We start from the raw sequence: 20,859 nt of genomic DNA on the forward strand, positions 1-20,859 counted from the left end.
AAATTAAGGTTCAGAAAGGTGAGATAACTAGTCACATATTGCCCCTGAGGAAGATGGTGTTTGGGGGCAAGACAATTAGGATGGCTTCTAAGAGGACCAGACAGCTTAGGCTGAGGCTTGAAGATGAAAAACTAATTATTGAAAAAGGAAGGGAAAGGCATTTGAGTTGACAGGGGTAGTACACGCCATGGGCTGGAGGAGTGAATGAGAGATTTTGGCAGAGTTTGGAAACTAGGTTGTTTATAGGTCGAAAAGGAGATCTCCTGGGAGCTAAGCCTGCAGGGATGGGTAGGTCATGGGGGGCTTTGAATACCAGGCTAAGGAGAGTAAATTTATTCTCTAGGCTAGAGCAGCACTACTCATACTATCTGTGGTGGAGGACCAGTTTTTTTTCTCCTCAACTTGTGGACCAGTACTTTTATAAACTGCAATAAAAGTGTCACAGTAATGCCAAATTGCTGGGACACTCTCTAAATGCCTCTTATCTCGTTGAGGAGCCTCTTATCCCATTGAGGACTGATGACACACACTCTGCAGGGTGTCACCAGCCCACAGAGCTCACTTAGAGGAACACAGCTCCATGTTGTGGCCTGGGGCTGCTGAAAGTTTTTTTTTTAAACTACGCTATTAAGGTACAACTTACATATCATAGAATCCACTTATTTTAAGTATGCAATCCAGTGATTTTTAGTAAATCTATTGAGTTACACAACCGTTACCATAAACCAGCTCTAGAACATTTTCATCAACCCCATAAGATCCCCTGTGCCTGTTTAAAGTTAATCCCCACGCCCACTGATGGAAGGTTTTAAGTAAGAAAGTGACATAGATCTACTTTTGGAGAAATTTCTCTGGAGTCTGAAGCAGAACAGGGACGTAAGGGTGGCAAGATGAGTGGCTGGGAGATTTGTAGGCATCCTTCAGTTCAAAACCCATGGTATAGTTCTTTCAGATGCAAACAGTCATAGACAATATGTAATGAATGGGCGTAGCTGTTTTCCAAGAAAACTTTATTGTACAGAAACAGGTGATGGACCAGATTTGGCTTCCAGGCCATAGCTTGAACCCTGATGTAGGTGATAAAGCTGAGGTCTAGAGATGGACAGTGAAGTCCAGGAGCACAGAGCAAATCATTGGCAAAGCTGGGACCAGAATTCTAGTGCACTGGTTCCAAAACTCCCCCCATTTCACTGAGTATAAACTTCAGGTGTCTCCATAAGTCCATGGATCCCATCAAGGAGGCCTTAGGGTTCTAAGCTGAAAACCCCCTACCTAGGGTCTGATGCAAATGGATACAGGATGGGGCCACAGGTGAAAGTGTAAAGAGCAGGAAAAGTGACCCAAGAGAGGGATAGACCTATGGTTGGCTATGCTCTTTGATGGGGTATAGAGGGAAAAAAGGGCATTTCTTAGGCATCTCTTATGTCCCAGCTCTGTGGTAAGCATATTGCCACTCATTTATCTGACAGTAACTCCTGTATTGGGTAGCGACATGTCCTGTGTTCCAGAGAAGGGGATATTATTGGTCAATTGAGGTCCCCGTAGTCCTGCCTAGCGTCCTCTGCTCCAGGCTCAGTTTCCTGCTTTTAGGGAAAAAAGCATGCCCCTTCTGAGACTCTTCCGCTCACTAGCCGTGCGATGTTGGGTCTATCCCATCATCACTCTGAATCGCAGTTCTCTGGTTTGTAAAATGGAGATGTCAGTGGGTCCAACGAAGGGTTCTTATGTGGATTAAATGAGATAGTATATATCTAACATCATATCAGGCTTGCAGTGGGCCTCAGCAGTTATTGGAAGGAAGGGAGGAGGAAGAGAGAAGAACAGACAAAGAGGATGGAGGAGAAAGGCCCTCTTTAAAGAAATTCTGCTGTGGTTGAGCTCTGAGCCGTCCCTGTCCTAAGCAGCCTCATCGGGGAGAATGTTCTGATTTCCAACCTGTTGGGCACTGCAGCATCATTCCATTCCATTCCATTTTCTCTGCTCTTAGCTTTGTGGTGAAAAAGCCACTAATGCACTGAGAGCAGAGGTTTAGAAAAGACACGTGTGTCTTTCAGACACAAACACAGCCACTAACAGATAGTCCCTCGGCCGTACACACAGGGGAGCACACACAAGTGCACATGTACCGGCCTGTTCTCAAACCCGCCACAGACACAGGGGCACCACCCACACATATATCAGGGGAGAGAAAAAAGGGCCCATCAGGAGATTCAAAGACACTTGCCAAATGCATTTTAAAATTCACCAGACCCCAAGCTCTGGCTCTGCATGCATGATTCTGTGGACTAAATACCATTTTGGTTCTCAGCACTGCTGGGCTTCAGACCCTGGTGGCTTATGTATTCATTTATTAAAGTCATATTTCACAGTCCTAAAATTGACTTGTAGCTCTGTAATAAGCAGGGACATTTCATCTTTCTTATTAGTGGGCTCTCTGGCTCCAAGCCGTCAGCAGGTCCTGGGATGAGAATGTTCCCCCCACTGTCCACCCCTCGCTTGCCTCTTCTCAGGAGAGCACTGCCGCTGAAGCCGTACTGCAGATGGCTGCCCCTTTCCAGGTGATGTTAATTCTATTTCATGTTTTTTAATGATTCCAGACTTTTCTGTCCCAATATTTAAAAAAATAAAAGAACTTTAGTTGTGCAGCCACTTGTTCTCTCTATTCTCCATCACCTGCCTCGGTGAAATTACCTTTTATTCAGCTATGTAGACCCCTGAAATTTAAGACTCACCTGACTTGGACTTAACTGGACTCGAAGCCCAGTCCCTTTCTCAGGAGTTCCTCTGGCATCTGGCGCTCTGTGGGTTTGGTAACTTCTTGCACAATTCAGGAGGGGGCATCACAGGGAGGGGGGCCACTTTACCTCCTTCAGACTCCACCCCATCTCCTCTTTCATTCACCCACCACCCCTGCCCGCTAAGCAGCAAACACTCCTCCTTGTCTTAGGCAGGCCTCCTTGGGCTGATGTGGGAAAGAGCTTCTCTCCTGATTTCACCCCAAGCAGTCTCTCCCCAACCCTCACCATGAAAATATATGTGGTCCTGTTCCGAAGAGGAGTTCTGGTGAGTCAGCACTTTTCTGTCTCTTATCTTTTGAGAAGGTGTTTGCAGCCCCTTGAAACTTTTGCTCTACAAATTCTCTGCTTGAGGACTTCAGTGGTGAGCATAAGATGCCAGGCCCCTTAAACCGTGTCCCGACATATCCACACCCTCCCCCAAACAGGCACACAGCCTGCCTTTTGTGGAGGGGATGAGGGCGACTCATCTCTGAGCCTCTCTTGGGACGTGACTTCCTGGCTTTGCCCAGCAGCTCCTGTGCTGGGAGAGGTTTGCGCCTTTCCATGCAAGCTCCCACTCCCCCAGACCAGGAGGTCTCTAAAGGTCTAGGGGTTGGGGATGTGCAGTTGACAGTAGGGACACATGGCAACCTTGGGGTTGAAGGCTGTGCTGCAGGGAAGTTGGGGTCCCCAGCCCAGGCCTTCTGCTCCAGTCCCTGCACCCCAGTGTCCCTGCCTCTATACCCTGACGTGAAGCATCACTGGGTGGCCTTCTCCTGGCCCCCTCCACCCCGCCCTCGCTACTCCCTGTCAACTAGAGCTCCCTTCCTTCTCACAGTTCTTCACTCACTCCTCTGGCTCATCTTCCATTCCTGGCTCTCATTCCTCAAGGGCCTTGGTTTCCTTACGAGTGTGCTTTGCTTGGAGATGACCATTCTCCTTCACCTCAGAACACCTGGGCAGGTCTTTCTATCACTGAGGGTCTTGACATCACCCTGTCCCTTTGTGGTGTCTGTCCTCAGGAACTGGAGCTGGTAGGTCTTCCTAACCAGAACCAGATGCACATTGATGGGATAACCATCTCCACCCGAAGCTGCAAATGTCTCCTGGGGTGCTTTCTGACCAGAAGGGAAGAGAGGACTCCAGTGGTCCACATTCCCCAGAACTTGGTCGGCTGGGAACCTGGCCCTGGGGCTGAGCTGTAGCTGTAACAGCTGCTTTTCCTGAACCACACAAGACAATGCTCTGTTCTGCTATTGCGTCTGTTTGAGAGGGCTTCTTCCTTTTTTATCAGCAGTGAGAATCCAGGGGGGGGCCTCACATCTCTCCTGAAGTTTGAATGTCCCTGGTTGTGCTGCTGTGAGCTGCCCTTGCAGCCTCTTGCTGCAGCCAGACCTGATTTCTCTAACAGTGTTCCGCAGTGCCCTGCCCTGTGGCTTCATACAGAAGTTCCCCATGGTCAGAAACTTGAACCATGAATCCTAGCAATACTTTGCATTGCCAGATTCCCATTCAGAACCCCAGCAGTAATTTGCATTGCCAGGATCTCATTCAGAACTATAAAGCATGCAGCATGGATAAGGGGGTGTTTAGGGTTTGGGGGCTATATGTAATTTCTAGAGACTGACCCTGCCAACTTAACCCCAGTACCCATTGCTTCTCCATGGCTAAGGCCCACCATTCCATAAGCTTTTGGTGGCACATTCTAGCCACCATTTGAGATCTCCCTCTCTGGTGCCTGGCATTGTGCTCCCCAGGGTTGGCCCTTGTTTCTGGAAGCAAGCAGCTTGCCCAGGAGGTTGCATGTGGGCCTCAGAGTCAGCCCCATTGTGAGTGTTCAGGGGACAGGCCTCAGCAGGTGAGTCCAGGTGGGCCCTTGAAGATCCAAGCCCATCCATCGTGGGCCTGCCTTCCTTTTCTTTCTGGGGAAGAATGGTGGACTCCCTGGCACTGTTCCTGATACCCTGCAGCCTTGTGACCTTCTACTCTCATGCCATTGAGGGCTCTATCTCATGGCAGTTTGCATGACTTAAGGAAAAAAAAAAAAAAACACCTCTATCTCTGGAGTTGCATGCCAAGAACAGGACCCTCTTGGCTCCTGTAGGTTTTGTGAGCATTCTGCGCTAAGCAATCTGGCAGTGATGGGGAGGATATTCCCCATCTGTTCTGGGAGGTACTTTATTCTCAGCTGCATCCAGGACCTGCCTTTTGTTGTAAACATACCGTGGACCCTAATTCTAATGTCTTGTGAGTCTGGAGCCTTCATCAGGGATTCTGTGGGTTGTCACCATCTCCTTCCCCATGCTTCTGCGCTCTCTCCCCTCCACCTCCCCAACTGCCGTGGCACCTGCATCCACCTGTGCCTCTTAATTTCCATGTACCTCCACATGGACCCAAAGCCCAGCCTCTACCAGTTCCCACCTGTCATCACTCACATCAGAGTCTGTTGAGTGTAGGAATTTTAGTGGAAACTTGGGATGAGGGCACAAGGGGTAGTCTCACTGGGAAGCCCATTACTTTCTTCCTCTCCCACCATTCCCTTGAATTTTCCTTCTCATCTCCCATCACTCTGCCCAGAGTAAGAGCAGTAATAGTAACATTCATCAGTATGTTACTGAACGTATTGTAAGCATTTTACAATTATTCATTCATTTCATGAAAAAAAAAACAGTACCTTCTTCCCCTTGTTTCTTACAGAATATTACTCTCTCATATTTGAGAAACCCAAGACTCACCTACCCCAGTGCGTTACAGAAAAACATTCCCCAGAGGAGTTCTGATGAATAAAAGATTCTCTATCTCATTATAGAATCCTTATTGCTGCAACAGGAAGGAGAGAGAGCGGTGAACAAATGTATGTTTCACTATCATTCATCCGTTGTCTCATGACCAGCCTTGGGTTCGTTCATGGAATATTTGTTAATAGTTATGATCTAGGTTAGATACTGCGTAATCACGTGAGAAACAGAGTGTCAGAAGAGTTTAATAGAGTTGGACTTTGATTAACTGGGAAAAAGTCAGAACTCTGCTTAACCAAGTGTTTTAGTTAAATGAGAGGAGGGCTGCTTTTCATGGAAGTCCAGTGGTGGACATGGCTGCGAGCCAGGAGACGGGGGCCTCAGTCCTCGATCCACCTCTGGCTTCCTTTCGGAGCTTTGGTAACTTAGTTTGCCCCACCTCTTAGGGTTGTTGAGAGGCTAGATTGAGACTACCTACTAATGAAAGGTTAATGTGGTTGACCTTTATTATTGTGGTTTTGTTTCTCTATTTTTATTATTATTCAGTCTTAGTTGATGACGTGCCCCTCTGTTCAATACTGAAACCTCCACCAGTATCCTGACCCCAATTGACTCGGTCCCTTCTAGAATCTCATTTCATCAGTCCCTCATTCCCTTGTATTTTATGCTTTTTCCCTGACTCGTTCCTCTCTACCTGAAAGCATGTTCCAATCTCTACCATCCTAAGAAATCCACTGTTGGGTTTTCTGCACTTGGCCTTAGGCCCTAGTCCTTTCTCTGAACTGTCTACTCTGTCTTCCAAGGTGACCTCATCTAGTTCTATAGCTTTAAATGACATTTAGATGCCAAAGCTATCATATTTGTAGCTCTGGTCCCAGATCACCCATGAGCTTCAGAATATAATGCCAGCTTCCTACTCAGTATATCCATTAAGATGTTTAATTGGCATCTCAAAACTTAACATGACCAAAAGAAATCGGGATGTAGCCCTGCCGGTGTGCCCAGACACACACGTTCATCTTCCTCATGTCAATAAGTGACACCAGAGTCAGCCTAGAAGCTCAGGCCTTAAATTGAAGAGTCCTCATTGCATTTTTTCTTTTCTTCACTCTTCCCCTCTTAATCTAACAGCAATTATTTTCATCTCTACCTTGAAAATATCTCTCAAACCATCAACATCTTTATTCTTCATGGCCAACACCATTGTCCAAGCCATACTCATCGTTTGATTGGATCACTACTTTAGCCAACTGTTAGGTCTCTTTGTTTCATTCTTGCTCAAGTGCCCCCTACCCCCAAGTCAATTTCCATAGAACAGCCAGAATGATCTTTTTAGAATGTAAATTAGATTATGTCACTTTCCTGCTTTAAATGGTTCACTAACAGCAGAAAATTCAAGCTCCATACTAGGTCTCGTAGGACTCCATGTCTTCTGACCCTCAACTAACATTGCAGCCTTGCCTTGTGCTTCTCTAGCTTTTCACTATATCCCAGCCACACCAGGGTCTCATTCTCATGTTCCCAGATCATCCCGGAGTTCTTTCCTGCCTCATGGCCTTTGCATGTTCTACCATCTCTTCCTGGACTTGCCAATTTCATCCTTCCGGTCTACTCTTAATAATTACCTCCTTAGAGTTCTCTCCTGACCACTCTCAGTAAAGTAGACCCTCTCCCGCATAGTTACTCTTAATCACAGCATTTTGTTTATTTCCTTCATAATACCAATCACAAAATGAATTTAATTTTCCATATTTTTCTTTTTAATTTCCATTTCCATTCATAAAATGTAACGTTTATCAGGGCTTGGCCCCTAACCTTCTTGTTCACTTTTATAGCCCCAGCATGTGCCTCAGTGCTTGGTACAGAAGAGGGTCTCTATAAATATGAATGAATGAGACACTGTTCCTGTTCCCAATAGGTTTAGAGTTTAGAGAATGAAATAATTCATGGACAAGCAATTACAATCTGGTGTGATAGGTGCTATAGTAGAGTTAATTGTACTGACACAGGGATAGTATAACATAAAGAGAGATATGAAAATGTAATGCACCTCAAAGCACTTACCTTTTATGGTAAATATAAAGGAGCTCATTTGTATTGCAGAAAATTTGGAAAATCTAGAAAAGTATAAAGAACACATTCAGCTGCTGCCATCTCCCTAATGTCATTAAAAAGATGACATGCATAAATCATTGCCAATCCTACTTCCTCGTTTTGAATTCCATGCTGAACTCACTTGCTGATTTTTCTTTTGGAGAGTTTGTTTTGTTGATTCTCAAGAATTGTTTACACAAAACATATTTACCTTTGAGCTGGCACGTATATTGATATTACAGATACTGTTCTCAACTTGCCATTTGACTTTTAATTTTGTTTTATTCAGACTTTTGTTAACATATAAAACATATTTGATATTATAGTTATTATGTATTGAAGAAATATACAATATTTCAACTTTAAGAAATGGATTTTTAAGCTTTTGTCATTAATTTATTGCTTCAGGGAATTCAGTTAGGAAATGTATAGACCCAAACCTGTTTGGCTTCCGCTTTGAAGGATTTATTGAAGTTATATGTTAGTCTATTATATGATCTCTGTGTAAATAATCCATGAGCATTTGAACAGAAATTTTATTCTCTCTTTATATTTGTTTAGTAAATGCATTATTATTCATATTAGATACATACTTGATATTTTATTTTTTCCTGTTTGGTCAGAGTCTAAGACAAGTGTTAAAATCTTCAGATGCTGGGGTTTTCTCCCATCATTTTCTTCTTTTAAATCTATTGACTCATGCGTTTTTTTTTAATGACCATTTTAGTCCACTTAATGGTTTTTGTATTTCTTTTTGGTTTAAATTCGACTTTGATGCTTTTGCATTATGTTTACAACAACTATTTTCTGTTTATTTGCATTTTCCTATTATGTCCTTGTTCAACTTGTTATTTTTAAGGTTACTGAGTCATTCTATATTAGGTGTTTATCTTATAGCATACGATTAGACATGGTTTATTTAGACAGTCTGAGAGCTTTTCTCTATTTTAGCCTATTTATATTTATTGTCACAAAAGAAATTTTTTCTTTTATCATTTTTACTATGCAATTTGAATGCTTTTATGCTCTTTCTTTTAAATGTTTTTCTGTGTTTGGTGTGTTTTCCTTTTATTTTTTCCTATGGACTTTGCTTTTGGATTCCTTTGAATTATTAAAAATATAATTAGATACGTAATTCTTTATTGAAAGGTCTTCTGTTGACTTCCTCCTCTGCAGGATGAGGCAGCTATCACACTTTTATTTCTACAAACTTTCCCCCTACCCTCTGCACAATTTTGTTTGTTCAGTCTCTCGTAAGGACCCTGCTATCTTAGTAAACCCCTCTTCTGGCGTGATTGTCATGCTGGTGCCAGCTGCTCTATGTTTGATGTGACTGTCAGCCCCAGGTCCCTGTACATAATTCCCAGGCAGCAGTGTGTTGCCTTAGTGATAGATCTTACCACCCAAGGAGGCTGCCTCTTCACAGCCATCACCACGCTTTCCACCAGTTCCCTGCTCACTTGTTATAGCTGTAGAGCTCTGGACCCCACTGACACCTCTGGCCCCTGAATCCACTAACCTGAAGTGACCACATGGACCACAAAAAGATTCCACATGGGGGTTTTTCTGTTGATCTTATCACCCACCTTACATTCCATCCACAGCTTGAACTGAGGAGTAAAAGACAAGAGAGAGAGGGTCTATTTGGTTGGCTGTTGAGATGATAGAGGTGAAAAGTGATGAAGATTTGAACCAGAGCAATGGCATTAATATCCAACTGGTTTTGATCTACAGGATGGTTGCTTCATATGGTTCAACTTAACAGCAGAGATGGAAAGACATGGGCAGATAGGAGAAGTGCTAAGAAGACAGAGTCAAAAGAGAAAAAAAAAAAAGGATGTGTGGAGTGGGGCAGACGGAGAAGCCCAGGCAGATGTCTGCATCTCAGTTTTCAATGCCTGGATGAGGCAACCCACTGAGGTCTATAGTTCAGGAAGGATGGCCCATTGGGCAGTGAGGGAGACCACTTGATAGGGAAGCTGCTCAACTCTGTTGTATACAGATTGTGTTGGAGGATCTATGTGATATCTAGGTGGAAATACAGATCTGTGAGCTGGATAAGTGAGACCCACGTTCAGGTGAAAGGTCTAGAATGGAGATCTGGGCTTGGGAATTATCAGTGAATTGATAGCCATTGAAGGAAGAGTGTTTTCAGTTTAGAAAAATGAATAGAAGTAGCCCACATTTGAAGAGTGGATATAGGAGAAGTGCTTACAAAGAAACCAATGGTAGAATAGACACAGGTTGATGAGAAGAACCATGAGAGTAAAGTGTCGCCTGACCCTAAATAGAAGAGAGACCCAGAGAGGGAGAAGCTGTGAACATCAGTAATTGTAGGAAAATGGTCAAGTATGAAGAATAAGTATAGCAGTCATTTGCTGAGAACGTACCATATGCCACATATAGTTCTAAGTAGTGTATTAACTCCTTTCACCTGAATCATTACCCAGTGAGGTAGACACTATAATTACAGATGAGGAAACTGAGGCACAGAGCAGTAAGGTAACTTGCTCAAGGTGTACACATACAAGGTGGTACAACCAGGACTAGAACCCAGGCATTCTGACCCAGATCCCAAGCCCTATACTATTTTCCTTCTTAAAGTAAGATAAAGATTGAAATATATGTATTGGATTTAAGCAGTAAGAGCACTGCTAAGATTCCTGGTGTCTGCCATGCAGTCAGTGTTGGGGGAACTGCTGAGGACAAAGTCCAGGTGACAGGGGTTGAAGTTTTGCACTGGGAAGTAGGGGAGTGTAGAGTGAGTGTAATTAAAACTATTGAGGATTTTAAATGTGATTGAAACACAATTGGACTATAAATACAACTGCTGCCAAAGGGTAGCTTTTAAAGAGTAAGAGAAATCCAAGCATTTATGTTTGTCAGAGTCAGGAATAAAAGGGAGGATTCGGAGATATAAGTTAGAGAGAGAGAACCAAGAACCAAGAAGCTGGAAAATGCAGCAAAGGCAGAGGTCAAGGGCGCTGGGGTGTGCCTTGCAGAGAGGGGGCGGTGGTTGGTGTGTAGTCATCTAACCCATGAAGATTAGGTTGATGGGTAAGAAGTTAGAAGTCAGCCCCTCTGTAGTCCTCTTGCCTCTTAAAGATGTGATGTGCGTGTCTTGCAGGGATTGGGTAGGTGATGTTGAAAGGGGAACATTTGTGTGGGGTATAGCAGTGGAGAAGGCAGTTTTGCAATATACTTGCCAACACTGAAATGAGGAACTGGGGCTTTTGGTGAGAATGGTATGGGTGATTAGTCAACAGAGTGGGGGAACCCTGCGTTTGTTGAGAGTACAGGGAGGTCCATGCAGCATACAGTCTCTAGAAAAGTTGAGATCCAGGGTACCATATGCACTGCAGAAGCAGGTTTAAGAGGGGTGAGTTGGGAGAGGAGTGTGTGGTAGCGGTCTGTGCCAAAATACACTGAAAATTCCAGTTTGTGGAGTGGAGGAGGACAAGTGTGAGCATGTGGCTGAAGCTGATTGGAAGACGAGGCCATTGGAATTAGGGAGGTCAAGGGCATTGGTCATGCTGACCACACAGATAGTCACATCTCCTTTGTGAAGGTGGATGGTGGGTGACAAGGAAAGCTGTCTACTGAAATCAGCAGTTTGAGTGGGAGTCAGAATGGGGGATTCAAAGAACTTGCTGCCCTTGGATTCCCAGATACCAACAGTGGTGCCTGGGGCTTATTTTCAAGAGGTGTTATTAGGTAATTCAGATGGACTGTATTCCTTGGAGATGTGGAATTAAATTAAGGTAAACCCTCCTTGGCTTATGGTGGCTTCTCCCTCATCCTTCGTAAGAAAGTTGAGATATTCGGAAGTCATTCTTCTCTGTGCTTCCCCTGAAACAACGATGAAAAGGTGCAGATCGGGGTTTCCAGGCCACATTTGGGTGGTTTTCCCTGCATCCCAGTGTTAGTTCTGAAAACCATTAGAAATGTTCCATGTGGCTGGTTATTCTTTTGCTCGTCACCGGAATGTGGCCTTTTTACCTTATTTTGAAAATCCACGTCAATTGCCGGGGTAGCATCCTAGCCTAATATAAGACCTCTTTTGGTGGTTCTGGTGGGAAGCTGAAACATAAATTGTTTGGGGGCTGGGCAGCTGTGATGAGTTCCTACAACCACGTCTGTGAAATTGACTCCTGCCTTGTGTGTTGCAGGTGATATTTGAATCCGTCTCTCTGAAGGGTCATCCTGGCTACATCGCTGTGGACGAGGTCCGGGTCCTTGCCCATCCATGCAGTAAGTCTCTCCCCTCATCCTAACACAGCCTGGCTCCATGCCAGACCGGATAGCTTGGAGGCTGCAATCCCCCCCTATGCATTCAGCTCACAAGCATCTCTCACTGTCTTACATACTCAATGCAATCAGTCCTGAATAAATCCATAACTTTGCTGGCCTGTTCAACAGGCAGCACCTTCAGGACTCTGCAGAGAGAGGCAAAACATCTTTGTTTGAATCTGTACTAATCTGTCTATTAAGGGAGTCTAAAGTCCTGATTGTTTATTAACGGGATTCAGACCACTGAAGTGGAAGAATTAGAGGGCTTTGCATAATAGAATCGTGTGCAATTGTCTCAAAAAAAGAACACCACCAAAACGTAGAGCAAATTAGCACCCTGTTCACTCACAGGGAAAAGTACCCCAAAGCTATTAATTCTTTAAAAGTAATTTTAAATACCCTCATCAACTCCGTGTAGGCATAGGGAGAGATTTCTCACAGTGGTTAGTACTTAGGGTACGGTGTCGAGAGTTCTCAAAGGCATTCCACTCCTCCAAGCCCAGCCAATTTCCCCTGGAAGTTGTCTCTCTTTGTGTATTTAGTCTAAGCTATTTGCATGTGTCTGGGCAAGGAGATGTGCTTCCCAGGTTCACTAAATCTCAGAGGCGACAAGTCCTGGGTGCAGGTAGTTGAGATGGCATCATATCCAGTGACGTTTGGTGGGGGGATTATAATCAAAGGGATATGCCTGAGAATTATGGCAGCCCCATAGGAGGGCTGGTTAAGTTGGCAGCCCCATTAGTTTGTTAGTGTCTGCAGCTTGGAAGTTCCTATTAGTTTCTTGGCAGCCATTGGGTAACTAACTCCTAGCAGGGTTGTCTCTACTTCTTCATTATAGCCATGAGTCATGCTATGGGCTCTGGTGCAGTTTGCTGTTCCCTCAAGAGATATAATATGTCCTGTGCTTTGATGCCTTTCATGCCTCCCATTTTGAGGCTCTTCTCATTTCTGCCCCATCTGTGTTGCTTTAATTGGAATGATTCTTTCAACTTCTGCTACAGTGAATTCATCAGAGCCCCAAACATCACTTCCCTCCCCTGGCACTACAGTGACATTGTTTGACCCATTGTCTTAGATCACCTTCTCTGGAGGAATTGGGGATGAGTTCCAAGGGGTTTTGGCAAGACCGTATTTTGGATAACTGTGCTTGGTGTCTGTGTAAGGGAAACCTCCTCCCCAGGAATCAACCAGCATCTCAGAAATGCTGAGATCCTATTGGATTCTCCATTACTCTGGCCTAAGGTTCCTACCCTCTGGGTTACTTCCTGAGTCTTTGGGAGTTTCTCAGATGGATGTGTCCATTCAGTTATGCCCAGCACATGTCTCTGCTGAAACAGACTTTATGTGAAGAGGGTCCCAGAAATCCCCCAGCTGTGCAGGGTTTATGTACTGGGTATACACATGCGTCCCTCTTACCAGGATTAAGTCTTCCCCTCCCTTGACTCCTGGGAATCAGCATCTGCCGCCCATTGGAGAATGATTGTTGACCTCAGACCATGTCGGGAGACGTCTGTTCTACTTGTGATCCACTTAACCTCACACACTCAGCCTTGCACAGCCACCAGTTTTGAGGCAGTCTCTCTGAAACAGGATTTCAGCAATCCCCAAGTCCTGCACACACTGCATCCTCGGAGCTGCATCCAGCTGCATGCCTGCTGCTTACCCTGTGCTGGATGCTTGCACTAGGTCTTCCTAGTGGGCTCTTCCTGAAAGAGTCTGGCCTGGTTCTCTCTCCTGGGATCCCAGAATTCTGTCGTCTCCTGGGAATTTTTACCTCCACCATGACACCCAACCTGACACCTGTCTCTTGTCTCAGCCTCAGCTCTGCCTTAACTCTACACACTGGCCATGGTTTGCCATTGCAGCCCCATGCTTCCTTCTCTCAGAGAAATCTCCATGGGCGAAGGTTCTCTGGAGGGCATTTGAATGCCTTTCCTTGCCTAAAGTCTCATGGCTCCTCTTGGAATCCTCCTCCCGTTGAGGCTGCTTCTGAATTTTAGATTCTTCTGGGAACTTCATACTCCTCCTGTGAGGAGTGTGCATTATGTGGTTATGGAATTGCTGAGAGCAAGTTACCCAGCAAATGGGCCATGGGACATAACTCAGGAAGACGTGACCCTGGCTGTGTGCTTGTGTAATGTGCTTCATCTGAGTTCACCTTAGATGCTTAGGAGACTTAAGCTTAAAACTTCCTAGAAATCAAAACGTGCAACTCTGTGAAAGTGGCTGGAATTCGAAAATTCCATTTAACTCTCTGTGCACATATTGGTGGTGCATGTAGTCCCCTGAGTTCTATCCATAGCTCATGAGCCATGTGGGGTTGATCAGGGCCTAGGAAAGGCCCCTTCCCAAGGCCCCACGCTCAATCCATATCCAGTCAGGGTTTTTATTCATTCTTTCTTTCAACGAGTCAATTATTGAGCATCAGTTATGTGTCGGGAACTTCTGCTGGACACAGAGGATACTTAAGTGACCAAGATAGGTAGGTCTTTGTTCCCATGTTGTATACTTAGCAGAAGGACAGAGGGAGGAAGGACATTAAGTAAGTAACTAATGTTAAGTAAGTCACTAATATAATTTCAGATAGTGATGTGTTGTGAATGTAGTAAATGTGAGGGACGGATGTGGAGGGGCTTCTTAGATAAAGTGGTCAGGGAGATATTTTTGAAGATGTGGTCTGAGCTGAGATCTGAGTCATAGAAGGAGTTCACTGTATGAAGGTTTGGGGAGGGGGCATTCTAGCAGAGGAAAGGGCAAGTGCAGAGGCCCTGCAGTGGGATCAGCTTGATGCTGCCCGAGTATCCTGAGCATGGGGAACATGGGGGAAAGTGTTTCTGAGTGAAAGGGAAGCAGGGCCCTGAACATCATTGTGAGTGGTTAGATTTTTTTTTAATTTATCAAACTGTGTAATTTATTATTTTTTAATTGAAGTATAGTTGATTTACAATGTTGTGTCAATTTCTGCTGTGCAGCAAACTGATTGAGTTTTATATATATATATATATATATATATATATATATATTCTTTTCCGTTATGGTTTATCACTGGATATTGAATATGGTTCCCTGTGCTGTATACTAGGACCTTGTTGTTTATATACGTTCTGTATATAATAGTTTGCATCTGCTAACCCCAGACTCCAATCCATCCCTCCCCATGCCCCTCCCCCTTGGCAACCACAAGTCTGTCCTCTATGTCTGTGAGTCTCTTTCTGTTTTGTAGATAAGTTCATTTGTGTCATATTTTAGATTGTGAGTGGTTGGATTTTTTAAAATTAATTAATTTTATTTTTTCCTGCGTTGGGTCTTCGTTGCTGTGCGCGGGCTTTCTCTAGTTGTGGTGAGCAGGGGCTACTCTTTGTTGCGGTGTGCGGGCTTCTCATTGCACTGGCTTCTCTTGTCATGGAGCGTGGGCTCTAGGTGTGTGGGCTTCAGTAGTTGTGGTGCACGGGCTCAGTAGTTGTGGCTTGCGGGCTCTAGAGCACAGGCTCAGTAGTTGTGGTGCACGGGCTTAGTTGCTCCGCAGCATGTGGGATCTTCCTGGACCAGGGCTCGAATCCGTGTCCCATGCATTGGCAGGCAGATTCTTAACCACTGCGCCACCAGGGAAGCCCCGTGACTGGTTAGATTTTAATCTAAGTGTAGGGAGGCACCACTGAAGGGGTTTATGCTGGGGATTGGTATGATCTCATTTAATTGTTAAAAGATTACTTTGGCTGTTCTGTGGAAGAGGGGTTGAAGGGGGAATAGAGAAGAAGTCAGGAGACCTATGAGGAAGAAAGTTCTAGAGTCATGTAAGAGATGGTGATGTCCTGGACCAGGTGGTGGAGAGACATTCATTCACCATCCGACTTGTTTACTGAGCATATGCTCCATGCCAGACACTAGTCTGGGTTCATGGAAGTGAGTAAGACAGATTCATTCTTTGCCCTCATGGGCTTCCAGTGATGTGAAAGAGACTGAAAATAAAACAATCAGGTAATTATCTGGTCTATAACAAATGGTATATTAGTCAGCTAAGGCTGCCATAACAAAATACACAGACTGGGTGGCTTAAGCAGAATTTTATTTTCTCACAGTCCTGGAGGCCCCAAGTCCAAGATGAAGGTGGCAGGTTTGGTTTTGTCCATGGGCTCCCTCCTTTGCTTGAGGACGGCCCCCTTCTCACTTTGTCCTCACATGGTCTTTCCTCTGTGCACATGTGCCCCTGATGTGTCTTTGTGTGTCCAAATTTTCTTATAAGGACATCAGTCAGATTGGGTTAGAGCCCGCCCTAACAGCCTCATTTTAACATAATCACCCCTTTAAAGACTCAGTCATCAAATACAGTCACAATCTGAGCTGTTGAGCATTAGGGCTGCAACCTGTGAATTTTGGGGGGATACAGTTCAGCCCATAACAGGTGGTAAGCAGACTATGAAGAAACATAGAGCGTAGAGATGAGAGAGGTAGTGGACAGATTAGGGATGAATTTAGGAGGTAGAGCCCACTGGTCCTAAGTGATGGGGTTAGAGTAGGAGCCAGAGGCATCAGAAATGGTGCCCTGCTAGGTTGCTGGCTTCATCAGCTGGGTGGTGTGATCCTGGGGAGGAGGTGTGTGTGACCTTTCATGGTGCCCCCTATGCATGGGTCCTGGAGGCTGCTCATGGGATCGCGCATCATGCAGCCTGCTAGTAGCTTCTGAACTGTCCTTTGGCCTGACAGTGCTTCTCCCCCAACCCCAGCCTTAATGCATTTATGACTTCACTCATAGCTTGTTAAAAACTTAACACTATTAAAAGAATGCATCCTCTTTAGGTCCTCAGGCTTGTAATTCTCCACTCCAGTTCCTTAACACATTTTTTAAAAATTAAGGTGTGGTCAGAGTTTATCAATAAGTGATTCCACTAAGTATTCCAAGAGTTCCAGGGGGCTAGTGCATGATTTGCAAATGTTTTCTCGATCGATTTGAGCTGAAGTTATATGACTTTAAACACTTGCCTGTCAGCTTCTAAAACAGTGACCGGAAGATAAGTGTGATGCTCAACGGAAATTATTTTCTCCTACAGACGGAGACCTCTCGTCTATATTTTATGGCCCATTTAACATTTTTGTGTTATTCTGCAAATATTTTAGCCATAGTTACCCTCTGCTGCCATTTCTCCGTGTCAGCCATTAGCAGGGTCACTACGGTTATAACTGTGGATGATAAATGTCAGCACAATTTTCCACTCAGTTTCAAAGTTTCTGGCTCCTAGGTTGACTTTTAGAATTGTTTAAACTTTTTTTTTTTCCATCACAACCTTGTGGGGCCATGTCACTGAGCCCACGGTCTGCAGCATGTTTTTAATGTATGTAGTGCACTTTCTCCGCAATTGTGTGGCTTCCTACTGAGCAGTCAGGTTTAAAGAGCGAGATAAAGGGCACAATAATACGTCTTCAGATGCTGTACTGACATCTGCAGGAGTGTAAATGTCACCAACATCAAGGCTTTTTGCCCCAAATGCACAGCCAGTTTTCTGTTAACCCCATTCCGCAGGGTCCCATTTTGGGGGCGCTGGGTCTCAATGGGGAGTGAGTGTGGGATGCTTAAAACCCCGAGCTGGTGGCTGGTCTGGGCCCCAAGGTCGTCTGTGCTTGGCCGAAGGTTGGTGAGTTGAAGCGGATGGGATGATTGCTTTCCTGGAGCTGTAGGTGCTGGGTGCAAATCACAGCTGGGAGAGGACTGGACTCAGGCATGGACTGGGGTGGGGGTGGGGGGATGGGAGGAGGATTGGGGAGGCCAGGAGCTCAGAGAAGTGTACCAAACAGGTCCCCAACATAAGGAGGATCCCCCAGAGAGAGAGAAGGAGATCTGTCGTGAGCTGGAGATGAAGCCAGGGCTCAAAGAGTAAGGGCACGTGGAGAGGGTGCTAAGCAGGAGGGCGGTGGTCCGGAAAGGTCCCCGTGTTGAGGACCGCGATCTAGGGCTAGTGTGCACGTGATACAACAGCATGACGCCTAGAGGCGTGGGGACATCCCTGGTTTTATGGGTTCAGACCAGGCAAGACTGGCCAGTGGAAATTGTTCCATAAGAACTATGTAACAGAGACAGCCAACTAGAAGAACGTGCCTGCAGTCGTGTTTTGTTAAGTCTACCTAGTGTTGTAATAAATTCAGTCAAGATTTTAGAATGAGGGCTTTCACCTAAGGCTGGATTTTTTACTTGCCTTGAGAAATCGGATGATTGGCTACCCTGAGCACAACACTGTCGTATGGCCTCTGTCTGCTGGATCTAGGGGGTCTTTACCCAGTTCCCCCAAGTCCCCACCACTCCTTATTGCCTCCTCATTGCTGAGGCAGATACCAGTTATTAGTGTGCTTGTGATGTTGCTTTTCTGATACAGAGAAATCTTTATTTTACCCAAGTCTCTATGAAAGGTAGGAAAATGAATAAGGGGGCAAGGAGGTGGCAGTTTTGTTTCTGTTTGTTTTACAACCGAACCACTTTATTCCTTTACAGAACTGTCTGGCTCCTGAAGGCGCGTGCTTTCAACATCTCTGCTGTCTGTAAACCCTCAGTGTTTCACCAGAATTATTAACTCCAGGGGCCATTAAACCTCTGAATTCTCTACCACTGTACCTAGAAGGGAGGGAGGAAGAGGGATTGCAGATGGAAGAATCAAGGCAAGAGGTCTGCTAGAAAGGAGTCAGAAGCAAACAGGAGAGGGAATTCCCTGGTGGTCCAGCGGTTAGGGCTCCCTGCTCTCACTGCTGAGGGCCTGGGTTCAATCCCCGCTCGGAGAACTAAGATCTCACAAGCTGCGCATGGTGTGGTCAAAAAAAAAAAAAGAGAAGCAAGCAGGGGACATTGATCCAGATACAATTCATTTCTAGTTGCACAAGTCCCAGAGGTTGAACCATTTGCCCAGGGTCCCCAAGGCTGAGGGGAGATATCGTTTTGTAAAAGCCCAACACAAAGCCTCCCAACATTGGAACTAAGATTCTGTACCCTCTCCTTACCAGGAAGTAGATGTTCCTTCCCGCTTCAAACAGGTAGCATAAAGGGGCTTACGAGGTTTACTCTATTCCCACTTAAAAATTGACCTGAACTGATATTTCTTACAAAATTATACAGGAGAGCAAAAAGGAAAACGTTTCAGACAATCAAAGCAGCATGACATTTGTCAGGTTGACTAGATGCACGAATCTTCAACTCTGAGAAGCCCACAATGAGAGGACTTCCCTGGGCCTTGGACTCTTGACGCCATCTAGTCGTGGGGCCCTGGAGGTGGCATGAGGGGGACTCTGAGCTGTTGTCACTTTGTTTAGAAACCTGAGCAGAAGCTGTATGTTTCTGCACAGCGAGTCTGCCTGATCATGCCAAGGTCCTTGGCTTTTGCTGAGCATTGCAGGTGGTGACACAGTTTGGTAGAGCAGACAGTTCCAAGTGTGAAGGCCATGGGGACAAATACCAAGGAAAGGAATCTCTTGTGGTAAAATGTTCCAGAGCAATGAGAAGAGTCTGGAGGGTCAGCACAGCCTTGCCTGTGAGCCCTTTCTTTGGATCCTGGGCTCCAGGAGACACCGTTGACCTCCCCGTTGTCCAAGAGGCAAGAGACTGTGCTGGTTAAATGCTGAGTTTGGGGCTAAAATGGACCTGGACTGAATTCTGTTCCTGTCATTAATGCTGTGTAGTGTTGGACAAATTAAACTTGGTGAGCCTTGGTTTCTGCTTCTCTAAAAGGGAAATAATACTAGTGTCTGCTTTAGGGAATATTATGAAGTTAACTTCAATACAACACGTAAAGCATTTTTCACAGTGCCTGGCATGGTAGGAGCTTTCAATAAATGACATTGTTATTATTACTTGTCTGTCTGGATATTTGACTCTCTCTGAAAAGATGGCCAAAGGCCCTCGTTGAACCGTCCATTTGATCGCATTCCAGGGGTATTTGACGCCTGGTTCATCACTGATTTGGTTGATGTGATAGGGATCGTTGACACTTTTGTGCCTTGATGAAGAAACGCATTCTTCTAGACAGAGATTATCAATCCACTCGTCTTTGGAGAGCTCACATAGGCAAGGACCTCTCTCCACAAACAAGAAAAGAGATGAACCCAAGTTACCCAACATAAAACATATGTTTAATTCTAAAACTGATTACCCATGGACACTATGAGTTTCATGTGAAAGTCCTTTCTCCTGTTACGCCAGGTCCCCGGAGTAAATGTCCCACCTCCATCCCATCCCTAGATATCATAGCTTAGAGTGAAGAGTGCAGACTCTGAATGTGTCTTGAATTCTCGGTGCCTTGCTTCACTCACCGTAAAATAGAGATAATACCACCACCAACTGCGTTGGGTTAAGTGAGTTACTATGTGTAGACACTGCCATGACACCAATCACGTAACCTTCATTCACTCAGTGCTCACGGCTGGTGTTCTCCTCCACCTGTTCTCCATCCTCCCCTCTTTGCCCCCTTCATGATCCGCATCATCACCAGGGCCAGGTGTGCAAGTCTCAGGCCCAGAGGTGCTTCACTTCAGTTTTCTTCTTTCTGCTCGCCCAGGTCTACAGGGAGATATCTTCTTGGGTGACCCCACCCCCACCCCTCCAACTTCCTTTTGCAAACATGGCAGTATTACCCAGCAGCTAATAATATGGATTTTGAGGCTCTCAAGGACATGGATTCGTGTCTTGCCTTCCCCGGTTTCTGGCTGTCTGACCATGACAAACTATGTAACCCTTCAGAGCATTAATTTTCTGATTAGTGAATTGGAGTTACTGCCCACCTTGTGGATTTTTGTGAGGTTTAAGTGAGATGATGCATGTAAATGTCTTAGAACAGTAACTGGATCATAGGAAGTGATCAATCAACAGTAGCTTTTCACCGAGCCAGACCATCTCCTAAGCACAGATCCCCCCCTGCCCAGTGCCCATCCTGAGCTCCCACCCGCCGACAGGGACATGGTCAGGCTGTTGAATTCTGTCCTCATAT

General features: G+C 45.3%; 1 protein-coding gene across 1 annotated transcript in view; it reads left to right on the top strand.

Annotated features, from left to right (window-relative positions):
- PTPRT (protein tyrosine phosphatase receptor type T) overlaps window positions 1-20,859 on the top strand; it is a gene marked incomplete at both ends in the record, with an annotated part of 1,089,241 nt that overhangs the window by 372,019 nt on the left and 696,363 nt on the right. Inside the window, 1 exon segment of the mRNA XM_081255209.1 lies at window positions 11,779-11,860. Within this exon segment, the coding sequence (XP_081111335.1) occupies window positions 11,779-11,860 (82 nt within the window).

The sequence above is a fragment of the Mesoplodon bidens genome (assembly GCF_964165515.1).
Source record: "Mesoplodon bidens genome assembly, chromosome: 15".
NCBI lineage: Eukaryota > Metazoa > Chordata > Mammalia > Artiodactyla > Ziphiidae > Mesoplodon > Mesoplodon bidens.